Source organism: Anolis carolinensis, chromosome 3, assembly GCF_035594765.1.
Source record: "Anolis carolinensis isolate JA03-04 chromosome 3, rAnoCar3.1.pri, whole genome shotgun sequence".
In the NCBI taxonomy this organism is placed as follows: domain Eukaryota; kingdom Metazoa; phylum Chordata; class Lepidosauria; order Squamata; family Dactyloidae; genus Anolis; species Anolis carolinensis.
Genome location: NC_085843.1, coordinates 276,486,811 through 276,501,109, shown reverse-complemented (window position 1 = coordinate 276,501,109; position 14,299 = coordinate 276,486,811). Strand labels below are relative to the sequence as shown.

General features: G+C 41.9%; 1 protein-coding gene across 5 annotated transcripts in view; it reads left to right on the top strand.

Moving 5' to 3' along the window:
* The first annotated feature begins 7,584 nt into the window (after nt 1-7,584).
* The window catches only part of mcf2l2 (MCF.2 cell line derived transforming sequence-like 2), a 196,908-nt gene continuing 190,193 nt past the window's right edge, over nt 7,585-14,299 (top strand). For 3 of the 5 annotated variants that reach the window (XM_062976810.1, XM_062976815.1, XM_062976813.1), the window contains exon 1: nt 7,585-8,224. In XM_062976810.1, coding sequence (XP_062832880.1) covers nt 8,146-8,224 — 79 coding nt within the window. In that variant the 5' untranslated portion in view covers nt 7,585-8,145. The remainder of the gene's footprint in view (nt 8,225-14,299) is intronic. The other 2 variants (XM_062976816.1, XM_062976809.1) reach the window with 1 other exon arrangement.

Below are 14,299 nucleotides of genomic sequence, written 5' to 3'. Positions count from 1 at the left end.
CCCACACGTTTATTAGCAATTCTCACAGAACGCCTGGGACAAACTCTTAACCTTAATCTTATGTCTCTATCTAAGGAAGACTCCTCTGTCTTGCTGCCAGAGCCACCTGGACTTTGTTGATGTTCAAAATACTGTGAAAGATCACCCTTATCATAACTTCAGCTTCCCTGCTAGTCTGCGGCCTTTCTAACAATACAGAGCCTTCAACATTTCCTTGGTCAGCCTGCATTTCTGACAATTCAGAGCCTTCAACATTTCCTTGGTTAACCTGCTGAAACGCAAATCCCCCTTCATCATCAGACTGAACCACAACAGGAGTGATAGTTTGGTGAAGCCCTAAAGAGTCTTTGACAGAGAAGGCTAAAGACCTTCTAAAAGTACAATTGCTGTGATTCCATAGCATTGAGCCATGGTTGTCAGAGTGCTATCAAACTAGATTAATTCTGCAGTGTAGATGCACCTCTTGTCTAGATGTCAACACTCTAAATGCTGTTTTCCGTAGTAGCCTCAGGGCTTCTGTTTAGCTCCCAGATATCCATGGTTTTAACTTATCCAAACTATCCAGACTACAAAACATATCCCCACACCTGAAATATTTTTGAGCTCCAGTGTTATTCTATGGTATACTTCCACAGCCCATGTATAGTCAAAATATAGAATTTGCTATTTTCCACAGTTTCAGGTATCATGAGGTGAACAGCAATGCACCTCATTTTCAGAAATACCTTTCTTATAGGGAGGGCTAGTCACAACTTAATCCCAAACATTCATTTAAACTGAGGGAAGTCATAGTCCCACTCTGTTCTGCTTTGGTCAGACCTCACCTGGAATAACATTGTGTCCAGTCAATTCAAGAAGGAGATGGACAAGGTGTCCAGGGAATGGTCAAAGGTTTGGAAACAAATCCCTCTGAAGAACTACTGAGGAAGCTGAGGAACGGCTGAGGAAGCTGGGTATTAGATCAGCCCCCTCCCTGGTTCTGGGATCAGGCCTTCAGAGAATAGCACGGTGCAATAATAGATTTGGAATATGTGAAATGACCACAGAATGGCCTTAGACTATGATTTCTGGATGGAGTGATTTTAATATTGAAGGTAATTTTAATGTTTAATATGTATTAATTTTTAATTCAATTTATTTTAAGCTTATGTTTTTAGAGGTGTTTTAAGGCATTGAATGATTGCCATATGTAAGCCGCCTTGAGTCCCCTTCAGGGTAGAGAAAGGCAGGGTATAAATAGGGTAAGTAAATAAATAAATAAATATGTTTAGCTTGGAGAAGAGAAGGTTGAGAGGGGACATGATAGCCATGTTTAAATAGATTTTTTTTTTTCGTGTCAGGAGCAACTGGAGTTGCTTCTGGGATGAGAGAATTGGCCATCTGCAAGGACATTGCCCAGGGGAGGCCCGGATGTTTTGATGTTTTTACCATCCTTGTGGGAGGCTTCTTTCATGTCCCTGCATGGAGCTGGAGCTGATAGAGGGAGCTCATCCGCGCTCTCCCCGGGTGGGGTTCGAACCTGGCAGCCTTCAGGTCAGCAACCCAACCTTCAAGTCATGAGGCTTTTATCCGCTAGGCCACCGGAGGCTCCGTTTAAATAGATGAGATAAATAGATGAAAGGATGTCACATTGAGGAGGAGGAGGTAAGCTTGTGTTCTGCTGCTCTGAAGACACAGAGCAGTGGGTGCAAATAGCAGGAAAAGGGATTCCACCTAAACATTAGAACTTTATGAAGGTAAGAGCCAATCTGCGGCAGAATATGCTGCCTCAGTACATGGTGGAGTCTCCTTCTCTGGAAGTTTTAAAGCATGAATGGACATCTTTTGGGAATGCTTTGATTGTGCTTTTCCTGCATGGCAAGGGGTTGGACTGGATGGCCCTTGCGGTCTCTTCCAACTCTATGATTCTATGAAATTTGACTTTTATCCTGAATTTCCTAAAGATTCATGATGGTGGACATCCTGCAAGCAAGGAACCTGAACTCTGGAAATGAGCAAGCACTTTATATGTAGATAGAGGTGCAATGGCCTCTTTATTCAGCTTTCATATCATTTGCTCATGTAACAGAGTGGCTAAGACAACAAGCAAACAATGCATTGGAAGTTTTCTAGTTCAAATCTCATTAGATGGCCTTAAGCGAGACGATCTGCCTTTCCCCACCGTGATTACCAGCAATCCGTGCATATGTGCACGGATGCATTTGTATGTATATATGTAGTAACAGAATAATCTAAATAAATAAATAAAATTCCCTGGTAGAGCTGTTGGAACAATTCCATCATAGCAATATATGTACGTCAGCATCACATACACAAAGCTTGTTTGTTGTTGTGCTCCTCTTTGAAACCACAATTTCCTTCTAGCAATTTTGGTTTTATAGTCTTAGGGAGAGGTTGGTAAGATATAACAACAACAATAACAACAACAACAACAACAACAACAACAACGCATAGCCCAAAATTAAAAGTTTCCTTTGCATACCTAAAAGGTAGGTAAAGGTTTTCCCTGACATTAAGCCCAGTCGTGTCCGACTCTGGGGGTTGGTGCTCATCTCCATTTCTAAGACGAAGAGCCAGCTTTGTCCGTGGACACCTTCAAGTTAATGTGGCCGACACCTACCTTTAACCAAAATCCATCAATAGATAGTTGCTATTGCTGTCCTCTATGGAAGTACAGTACAACCATTTTAATTCTTTACTTGAAGCAATATTCAAGTTATTTTATTCTCTGCAGTTGCATGAATGTGTCAGAAAGAAGAATTGATTTAAATTAATCCAGACATATTTTATTTATTTATTTATTTATTTTTCAAACTTATATGCCGCCACTCCCCTAGGGCTCGGAGCGGCTTACAAGAACCGACTAAAATCAACAATTTAAAAAACATTTTAAAAACATCTTTAAAAAAAAATCTTAAAAACATCCTAAAAGCACCTTTTAAAATATGCCTGGGATTAGGATTTTAAGGATTTTAATTTCCTGGGCATTATTTTTGTATTTTAAATTATTTTATGTTTTTATCGTCTGTTGTTGTGCTACTCTGTGCAACCACCATTTCCTTCTAGCAATTTTGGTTTCTAAGCCTTGGCGAGAGGTTGGTAAGATGTAATAATGATAATAATGATAATGGTAATAGTAATAAAACATAGCCCAAAATTTAAAGTTTCCTTTCTACTCTCTAAGCTGATGGCATAAATCAGCTTCAGGAAAAAGGTAAAGTCCTGGTTATGGAACCAAGTGTTTGGAGATTAGTGCAATAAGGGACTGACACATAGCAGTACAAATGGATGACTATGGGATGAGGCATTATGTTTTTAACTGTTTTAATTGTGTTTATTTGTTTTTATCTCTTTTTATTGCTTGATGTGTGATACCTGTCCATTTGTACTGAAACGCGGCATTAGATTTTGCTAAATTGTAAGCCACTCTGAGTCCCATTCGGAGTGAGATAGAGCGGGGTAGAAATATAATAAATAAATGCAACTATGTTCACTTTTTCTATTCTTCTGAATAAAGTTGCACATGCATCTTTAATCATAATCCAACGATATGTGGCTATCATTGCTGTCCTCTATGGAAGGACAACAATGCTTTTAATTCTTTATTGGAAGCAGTCTTCAACTTATTTTATTCTCTGAAGTTGCATGGGTGTGTGTGTTGCCATGGTTTGCAAAGGTACTGTGCTGTGTGTGTTAACGAAAAATGAAGTGCATGAAGTTGATTGGCTGAGCCTGTAAAGACCTGGGGATTGATTTGATACCGTTTCTGTTCTGCTGCTGCAGAACCAGTTTGGACAAGTTTGATTTCAGTGCTGACTGAGTACTGCTGGTGAAAAGAGCAGTGTACTCAGAGAGGCCTTGCTATTTTGAGGCCTGTTTGCTGCTGAGAAAAAAACTGTGAAGAACCAGGACTGTATTCTTCTTTGAAGCAGATTTGTGGACCGAGAAAGGACTGTTTATGACTGTGGACTTCAGAGGGGCCATTGTAAATATTACTGTTTTCTTGATCTCTTGGAATTAGTAGAGTTCCTGTATTTTTTGTTCTGCAAACCTGAGTGGAGTGGGTGATTCTGGATCACGGGCACACATAAGAGCTTCCATTTATCATCATCAATCTGTAATATGTGTGTGTACACATTGGATAGAACAACTGATTCAAATGGACCCTGGCATTTGCAAAGAAGGAGGGGTTTTAACATATTCCTGTGGATGTTTTAAATGGTTTTATGTTTTTATCTATTGTATCTTGAGTATGTTGTAACAGCCTTTAGGCTGTTAGGAATTGTGGGAGTTACAGTCCAACACACATGGAGGGCCGAAGTTTGTCCATATTGTTGTAACTCATCTCAGGCCTTGGGGAGAAGTGGTTAAGAAATAAAAAATATATTATTATTATTATTATTATTATTATTATTGACACAACGACATTGTATGACACAGCAAACAAGATAGATATGCTGGATTTCGTTTCACAAAATCACAAGTCGAACACTTCCCAAGTGTCTAGGACTCTGTGATGTATTTTTGGATGATGCGCGCAGATCCCAATAGGGTGGCCTTTTGCAGTTGGCAGATCATAATTTTGTCAATGCCTATTGTTTCCAAATGCCGGCTGAGATCTTTTGGCACGGCACCTAATGTGCCGATCACCACTGGGACCACCTGCACTGGTTTCTGCCAGAGTCTTTGAAGTTCAATCTTGAGGTCCTGATAGCGGCTGAGTTTTTCCTGTTGTTTTTCGTCAATGCGACTGTCACCTGGGATGGCGACATCAATGATCGAAACCTTTTTCTTCTCCACAACTGTGATGTCTGGTGTGTTGTGTTCCAGAACTTTGTCAGTCTGGATTCGGAAGTCCCACAGTATCTTTGTGTGCTCATTTTCCAATACTTTTGCAGGTTTGTGATCCCACCAGTTCTTTACTGCTGGGAGGTGGTACTTGAGGCATAAGTTCCAATGAATCATTTGGGCCACATAGTTGTGCCTCTGATTGTAGTTGTCTGTGCAATTTTCTTACAGCAGCTGAGGATATGATCAATGGTTTCGTCGGTTTCCTTGCACAGTCTGCATTTTGGGTCATCAGCTGATTTTCCAATCTTGGCTTTAATTGCATTTGTTCTAATGGCTTGCTCCTGGGCTGCAAGGATCAGGCCTTCTGTCTCCTTCTTCAGAGTCCCATTATTATTATTATTATTATTATTATTATTATTATTATTATTATTATTTGAAACACAACAAGATGAGTCCACAGCAGACATTCTGCTGGCTGTTGAATTGGATCACACGTCGGACACTTCCCAAGTTTCTAGGACTGTGTGATGTATCGGCGAATAATGCATGCAGATCCCAGTAAGGTGGCCTTCTGCAGCTGGCAGATGGTAATTTTGACAGCGCCGATTGTGTTTAAGTGCAGGCCAAGGACTTTAGGCACTGCACTTAGTGTGCCGATCACCACTGGGACCACCTCGACTGGCTTGTGCCAGAGTCTTTGTAGTTCGATCTTTAAATCCTCATATTGTGTCAACTTTTCCAGTTGTTGAAATATTATTATTATTATTATTATTATTATTATTATTATTATTATTATTATAGCAATTATTATACAAAGCACACCCAGCCCCAAAATTAGAAGTGGTTTTATTATTTATTTATTTGCTACATTTATATGCCGCCCTTCTCACCCTTCTCAGAGTGGCTTACAAATTAAATTTACATACAATATTATATTATTAGCATAGTACAATACTGGTAATAAATTACTATATTGTACTGTATCAATATATTGTAATATTATTAGTAATATTACATGTAAAATATAATATATAATTAATATTATTATATTGTATTATTAGTATTATATCGAATTATAATATCGTCTTCCCACCTTCCAAGTGGATGAGGTGAATGCAATAATATCCTTCTTAATAAAGTTGCACTTCTACATTTTAACCACAATCCAACAATGCATATTATCATTGTCCATTTATTAACTATTCTAAAGCCTTTGACTGTGTGGATCCTAATAAACTATGGCATATTCTTGGTGGTATGGGGATACCAAGTCACCTTGTCTGGCTCCTGAGAAATCTGTATAAAGACCAAGTAGCCACAGTAAGAACAGACTACGGAACAACAGACTGGTTCAAGATTGAGAAAGGAGTACGGCAGGGCTGCATCCTCTCACCCTCCCTATTCAACTTGTACACAGAACACATCATGCGACGTGCGAGGCTTGAGGAATCCAAGGCCAGAGTTAAAATTGCTGGAAGAAACATTAACAACCTTAGGTATGCAGATGATACCACTCTGATGGCCGAAAGCGAGGAGGAGCTGAGGAGCCTTATCACCAAGGTGAAAGAAGAAAGTGCAAAAGCCGGGCTGCAGTTAAACATCAAGAAAACCAAAATCATGGCAACCAGACCGATTGACAACTGGCAAATAGAGGGAGAAAACGTGGAGGCAGCGACAGACTTTATATTTCTAGGCGCAAAGATCACTGTAGATGCAGACTGAAGCCAGGAAATCAGAAGACGTTTACTTCTTGGGAGGAGAGCAATGGCCAACCTTGACAAAATAGTGAAGAGCAGAGACATCACACTGGCAATGAAGGTCCGCATAGTGAAAGCAATGGTATTCCCCATAGTAACTTATGGTTGCAAGAGCTGAACCATAAGGAAGGCTGAGTGAAGGAAGAGAGACGCTTTTGAACTTTGATGCTGGAGGAAAATCCCGAGAGAGCCTTGGACCTTGGCAAGAAGATCCAACTAGTCCATCCTCCAGGAAATAATGCCCAGTGGCTGCTCACTGGAGGGAAGGATATTAGAGGCAAAGCTGAAGTATTTTGGCCACATCATGAGGAGACAGGAAAGCTTGGAAAGGATCATGATGCTGGGGAAAATGGAAGGAAAAAGGAAGAGAGGCCGACCAAGGGCAAGATGGATGGACGGTATCCTTGAAGTGACTGGCTAGACCTTGAAGGAACTGGGGGCGGTGACGGCCGACAGGGAGCTCTGGTGTGGACTGGTCCATGAGGTCACGAAGAGTCAGAGACGACTAAACGACTGAGCAGCAAACATAATAACAACTACATGTTGAATTATTGTTAAAAGGCAGACAATGTTTTTTTTTTAAAGCAATATTCTAGCAATGCATGTGTGCATTCTAGCAATGTGTGTGAGTATGCATGTTTGGATCAGAAAAAAAGACTGGATTTAAATGGACCCTGGGATGAGGGCTTTCACCTATTCCCTGGCCATTGTGTTTCGTGGCCGGGATCACAGGGTTGTTGTATGTCTTTCGGGCTGTGTGGCCATGTTCCAGAAGTATTCTCTCCTGACGTTTCGCCCATATTTATGGCAGGCACCCTCAGAGTTTGTGCCATTGTTTTTATGAGAGCTCAGGACCCTCCCTCCTCCCTCCCTCCCTCCCTCCCTCCCTCCCTCCCTCCCTGTGGGTTCTGCTTCCTCCTCCTGCTCCCTTCCTTGGCCTTGGGAGCCCAACCCGGAGCCATCTCTTAATAGCAAAGGTGGAGCTGCTGCAGGGGAGGAGGAGGAAGAAGAGAGGAGGAGGAGGAGGGGGAGAGGGAGAGGCTTGACAGCCCTGCTGCCGAAGAAAGGAGGGGCGGGTGGGCTTGCGGTGAGGGACCCTCGGGCTAAAAATAGTCGGATGCCCTTGTGCGGGATGAGAAGGCAAAGCAAGCGGTGCCACAGACCTGGGCTTTGTGCTCTCTCGGCTGTTTCCTGCCTGGCAGCATCAGGACCTTAGGCTCTCCTTGGGAAAGCAGGCGGCGGCCAGCTGTAGCCCTGCCTCCTTGGGAAGAAAGATGAGGGACCAGGATGAGTGAGACCCGGGATCGTGCCAAGGAGGTTCCCAAGAGGAGTGGCAGGGTCTGGACCATCCCTGGCCAAAGGATCCGGTGGGAAGCAGAGGGAGATCCCGCTCTCCGAAGGATCCCAGGGCTGCCCGGTGCCCCGTAAGGTGCCCAACCTCCTTGGAAGGAAAGAAGGAAGGAAAGAGCCGGACCCGGTGGGAGTGGCACCGGCATTGTTGCCTCGGGCTGAGCCGCCTGGCACTCCAGCGACACCTGGGAGGCTGGCGAGTGTGTGCCGCTTGCTTGGCTGCTTTCTCCTCGCCTTGGCTTGTGAAATGCTTTTTTGGCTGAAAGAAGAAGAGATGTCGCATCAAGAGCTCAGCCAGCGCCTGGCGACGGTCATCACGCATGTGGGTAAGGACAGAAGCCTCTCTCTCTCTCTCATCCTCCCATCTATCTATCCATCCCCTGGAGATCCCTTCCTCGGCTCCTCAACCCTTCTAAAAGGGATTTCCAGGATGCCCTCCATCCTTCCCATCAGGTGGGAAGGCTTTTGTGTGTCAGTGTCACACCTGAGGCAGGAGAAGGAGGGGAACAGGGCATCCTGGCACATCTCAAAGCCTTTCCTGGACATGAAATATGGGCAGAGCATGCAAGCAGCCCTGCTCAGATTCTGGCATTGCAAAGGAAGAGTGGGCACTTGTCCCAGATATTACATATGGGCATAGTAGTCAACCAGACCTTGTAATATTCTGGCATTGCAAAGGAAGGGTGGGTGTATTTCCCAGACATTAAATATGGGCAGAGCATTGGACTAGCCCTTCTCAAACCTTGGCACATCCAGCCATTGCTAGGGAAAGATGGGCACATTTTCCAGACACTAAATATGGGCAGAGCATTGGACTAGCCCTTCTTAGACCCTAGAATAACTGGGCTTTGCTAAGGAAAAGGTGCTTTCCTGGGCATTACATATAGGCAGAGCATTCGAAAGCCCTTCTCGGATATTGCCATTGCAAAGGATGAGTGGTTGCATTTCCAGGATATTAAATATGGACACAGCATTTGATCAGCCCTTCTAAAATGGACACTGATTTTCACTTATATTGTACTGATCCTTTTGCTTCATGGGGTTTGTGGTGTGTTATCATTTTTGTCGTTGTGCTAAATGTGCAAAAAGGCCTAATTGTATAGTATTGTCATCATTGCAAATATGTTCTAGGATGGTAAGCGTTTTAGGAGCAGAAAAGATGGTCTAAATGCAGCATAATCTAGACAAATTAAAGATGCAACCAGTTGAAATATTGAAGCCAACCTAGGTGTTCCCTTATTTTGACTATTGGTGTTGCTTCAGTGCTTCTGGAAAACATGTAACTCAGAGGAGAATCCCCAGGCATCAATTTTAGATGGATTATCCCCCTACTTTCCTTGCTCGGTTGAGATTACTGACTGTACGTGATCTCAGTTGCAGCCGGCTTATTTAAAATGGAACTCTGCCACAGCAGACATATTTGACAAGGAAATGCAGCAGATTTGTTTCAACCCACCAGGGTTTTGTTGTTCTTGTTTAAGTCTTAAGAATGTACCATATTGTCTTGCACACCCATCATGTAGCAGGAAAAGCAACCTGTTATTTCCTGGTGTTGGTCAACAAGAGCCAAACTCCATAGGTGCGCCAGCTTTCCCTTCCCCCTTGTTCCTGTTGCTGCTGGATTTCCACAGGCTTTTGGTGTTGGGCCGATTGGACCACTTCCTAAAAGAAAGGGCAAATGCATGTTGAAATTGGACTGGCAGTGTTGGGCATTTGCTAAGGTCTCATCTTTCTGCTACCCCCTTCCCTTCATTGCTTAAAATAATACTTGTGAAATAAGGCTAGTCAAGACTAGTAAATACCCCCAAAGACACCAGAAGAACCTATCTAGCCTTGGATGCTAAGCAGGGTTAGCTATGGTTAGCATTTAGATGTGAGACCATCAACAGATCCAGGTATTATAGTCTATATTTCAGAGGAAGAAAGTGGAAAAACCACCTCTGAGGATTCCTTGCCTAAGAAAACCCTATGAAATTCATGGGGTTGCCATAAGTCAGTAGACAACCTGAAGGCAGATATGCCTTCATGTTGCTGTTTCTACATCCCCCACTTTTTGATTCCTATAGAACATTTCTAGGCCCATGCCATAACGTCATTTTCTTGGGACCAGCGGAAGCATTGCTATGGAATCAAAACGGTGGACACCAGTAGCATTGATAGTCAACCAGAACCCACTGTTTTACTCAGTGTAAATGGAAAGGAACTACTACCAGAGAAATACAAAGAAAATGACATTGTTGCATCTGTTCTAGCCATTGGCACTACCAGGGGACCTACAAAACCTGGTATCGGCCCTGGTGCATATTTCCACCATATCTCTGTGTTCCTGTTTGCTAGGACATTATAGCAGCAACAATTGAGGAGACTCTAGGAAATGGCCATGAGCTTCTTACCTGGGTATGAAATATGAATAGATACCTTATTATGAATCAAATGCTCATCCTTCTAGCTGCATAGTATTGTCTCTGACCGGAAGTCATGCCTCTTGTTGGTTGCAGATGTGATTCTTTTTCTAACCTTGATGGGAAATCTCCATCTAAGGTTGACCAACCCAACCCTGCTTAGGCTCTCTAAAATTAGACCATACTGGGTGTGTTAACAGTGATATGGCAATGCTACCAGCATTAAGTAGTTCTCAGCAATATTATCCCCAATGCCTTCTCTGTTAGGATCAGATCTCTTTCTTAATTTTATTTAGTTGTAAAGTGCCTTACGTCACTGGGCTCGCTAGAATGCTGAATATAACACCAGCTGTTATAAGTTAATCAATCTTACAAACCAATCCATATTTCTGCTAGTAGTGGATAGGGATCATTTCTGTACAGAAACAAAGGTGATAGTGAATCTGTCAGGCACTGAAAACTGCCTTTCCACCCCACCTGTCAATGGATCAGAGCCTCTTTAAACAATAAGGATTAAAGTACACACCCAGTTCTTCTGTAATGAATTCTGTAATGTCTAACTGAAAAGGAGAGATGTGGCTACAAACATATCTAGACTCACATTGGAGAGGGTTGTCCAGTCTTCCCTATAGATGCAAGGGGATTCCTCACTGAGCCATACGGCACATGTTGACCCAAATCCAATTGCTAATTCCAGATAGGGTGGACATACAAAATCAATGAGATCTTGGCAAGTCAACCATTCTGTAAATTTCATTAATTCTATAGGTCTAACCATTGGATATAAGTGAGAGTTTGGAATTGTGTAGCATCCCAGATGTTGTTGAACTACAGAGATCAGCATTTTTCATTATTGGTTCTTCTGGCTAGAGCTACTATAAGCTTGAAGTCCTATAACATCTGGTAGGTTACTTGACTCTTTCTTGTTCTTGTTATTGTATGTCATCAGTTGACTTCCAATTATGATGAGCCTCTGAATGAAAGGCCTCCAAAAGAGACCTGTCACAACTCATGAATGAGAGACTTCTCACAACTCAGCTCTTACAAGTTGAGGGCCATAACTTCCTTAATTGAACCAATCCACCTATGACACAGTCTTTTTCTACTGCTTTCCACCTTACCTAGCCTTATTGTCTTTCCCAGTGAGTCACATCATCTCATGATATGTCCAAAATAAAACAGCCACCTCTTTGTCATGTTCACTTCTAGTGAGATTTCAGGCTTGATTTGCTCTCAGGGTCAATTGTTGCTCTAAGTCATATGAATGATGAATTCATAGATATGTTGGACAGTCATCATTGAATGATTACAACCTCACTTCATGACTTGGATGGCTGAATGGGCTGTTGCAGACCATTGTGTCAAATGTAGTGTCTTTCAAAGTGGGCAATTAATCTGTTTGGCTGTTTCTAGGATAGGTGGGAACATGTACAGTATTGACCTCTTGCAGCAGAAACAGGTTAAATTGCAATTTTTTTATTTTAGTTGCTGTTTTGCTGATGATGTGAGCTGTACTCTACATAAGCCTAAGTCAAATAAAACTTATTAGTCCTTATTGTTCTTTTCATCTATTTGGCTATAAACCCTTGGATCATGCACATTACTGAGACATTTGCATGCATGTGTGAATCAGGACTTATCACTTCCATTTTAACTGCATTTCATTTGCAGATATGAAGGGAAGAAAAGAAGTGAAAGGCTGCTAGAGGTGAAAGGTATCTGTGCAGGACCCCAAATGTAGTAAAAGACATTACAATTTTGCTGGCTTCTTCAAGTGGGGGTTTATGAGCTATCCCATTTCCCAGATAGTCATTTTAGTCTATTTCAGTATTAAAAGAAAGGAGTGGAAGAAAAAGCATGGTACCTTTAGGTTATATCCATAATGTACACTTAGATCAATATGATAACACATTCAGTGTCATGTATCAATCCTATGCAATCTTGGGATTTATAGTTTCACAATGTACTTCGAATTCCCTGCCAGAGAGTTTTAATACTGTAGTTCAATGTGTATGATTCTGTGCATGCAAAAGAGAATTTCAAATACCCGCAAAGGATCTAAAACTTCCAGGATTCAGTAGTGTCCAATTGCACAGTTAGAAAACACCCTTAACTAATTTTTTTTAGCTTGAGCTTTCATGGGTCACAAATTGGTTAGCCTTAAGGTTACCACCTATCCTCTCACCCCTGTTTCCTCTCTTCTCTCCCCTTTGCATCTTCCAGTATTAGTATCACTTCTAACCTCTGAACCAAGGAATATCTGGATATCTCTATTAAGTGCATTGCCTGGAGTTAAAGCTTAGCCTATTTAGGTTAAATTGGGTTGCTTAGTTCTCTGAAATGGAACAAAACTAGAGAATTTGTAAGGAAGCAATTTGAATAGCCCTCAAGATTAATTTAGGGGTTGTGTACTGCAAACATGAAAGAGTCATACTTGAATGTGATCATGCATTAAGCATGATTTGTGAATGCTTTGGGTTTTACATCCTTTTTCCTGCAATTGTCATCGGAAACTTAGGTTGTTATGTGAGGTTGTAATACATCCAATAACTGGATGTCATTCTGGATGTCTAACAGCTCTTAGGGATGAAAACTGGAAACAAGAAGATGGAAGGGCAGTTTGTGTATAGATAGGTGTCCTAAAACCTCCCCTTAAGCAAGGACTAACAACTACCTGTAATTCATGAAAATAATTTGTTGTTGTTGTATACATTCATGTTGTTTCCAACTTATGGGGGGTCTCTTGGCAAGATCTGTTCAGAGGAGAAACCCACTGGTTGGCTTTGAACAAGTCACACTCTCTCAGCCTCAGAGGAAGCCAAAAGCAAATTGCATTCTGGACAAATCTTTCCACGTGAGAGACTTGTGTTAGGGTTTCCAAAAGTCGGAAACAACAAGACACAGAACCAAAACCTTCTATGAGCAGAACCTTCCAACCAATGCAGAGATCCAAGATCCAAGATCCATGATCATCTTGGTTACTGGGAGAAAGTTGCCTGATGTAACTGATGTCTTAACAATTGCAACTGAAGGTAATAAATTGTGTCTGTTTCCAAAATGTACAATGTGGCGATGCCTTCATCACACCAACCCAAAGGTGCAAAACATATTTATCAAGCTTTCGAACATCACTGGCTTCTTCATCAAGGAAAGTTGTCAAAAATCACACAGGAGGGGCTAAGTGATGTAGTCAGAGTTAAGGGGCTGCAGCCTATTTGGGATGTGTGTTTAAAATTATGTTTAAGGTGGTGTTAAGGGAGGATTTGTGTAGTGTAGAGACCTCTGCCCCTTCTTTGACTCATTGAAGACAAAGTAAAAATAAAACTCAGGGAATAACATTTTCATCTCCATTATAGGATCAAAATAATCCGAATTTTCTAGAGAAGAATCCAGTGAGTTTCAAAAGCTTGCACACCATTTGATTGCCCTGATAAAGGCATCCCCTTGACGTGTGTTTTCTGCTGGGTGTTGGACTGGATACATTTTGATGTTTTCCACAAACAGCAATCATTCCTTTCACGGAACAGTGTGGGAAATGTACACACACCTTATGCAAAACCAAAAGGGATTCATGTTTCAAAGCCTTTTTGTTTCAATATCCCCTTCCGTAAGACTGGATCTGTCAACTGGATGTCAAATAGTCCTTTACTGATACATGTGTGTTGCCCCGACCCCACCTCTGCTCCCCTTACAACACACTCAGCCATGAATCATGTTATAGCTGAATCAGCAGCAGCTTATTAGAGGTTGCGGGATAGAGAAACAAAGAACAACTTTGATGCCAGCTGATGTGATGTGCTTGAAAAGGCAATTTCAGCGGCGCAGTGGAAAGGCACACATTTTGCAAGCATGTGTTTCCAAAGAGTGACGTCATTCTACTTTCCTCCTCAACAATTCCACAATTACATTGAACTTGCTCTCCATGATGTCACAAAGAGCACTCTGTTAGATTCAAGTTTATATGTTGCCTACTCATGATATTTTCCAGTAGAGTAGTGA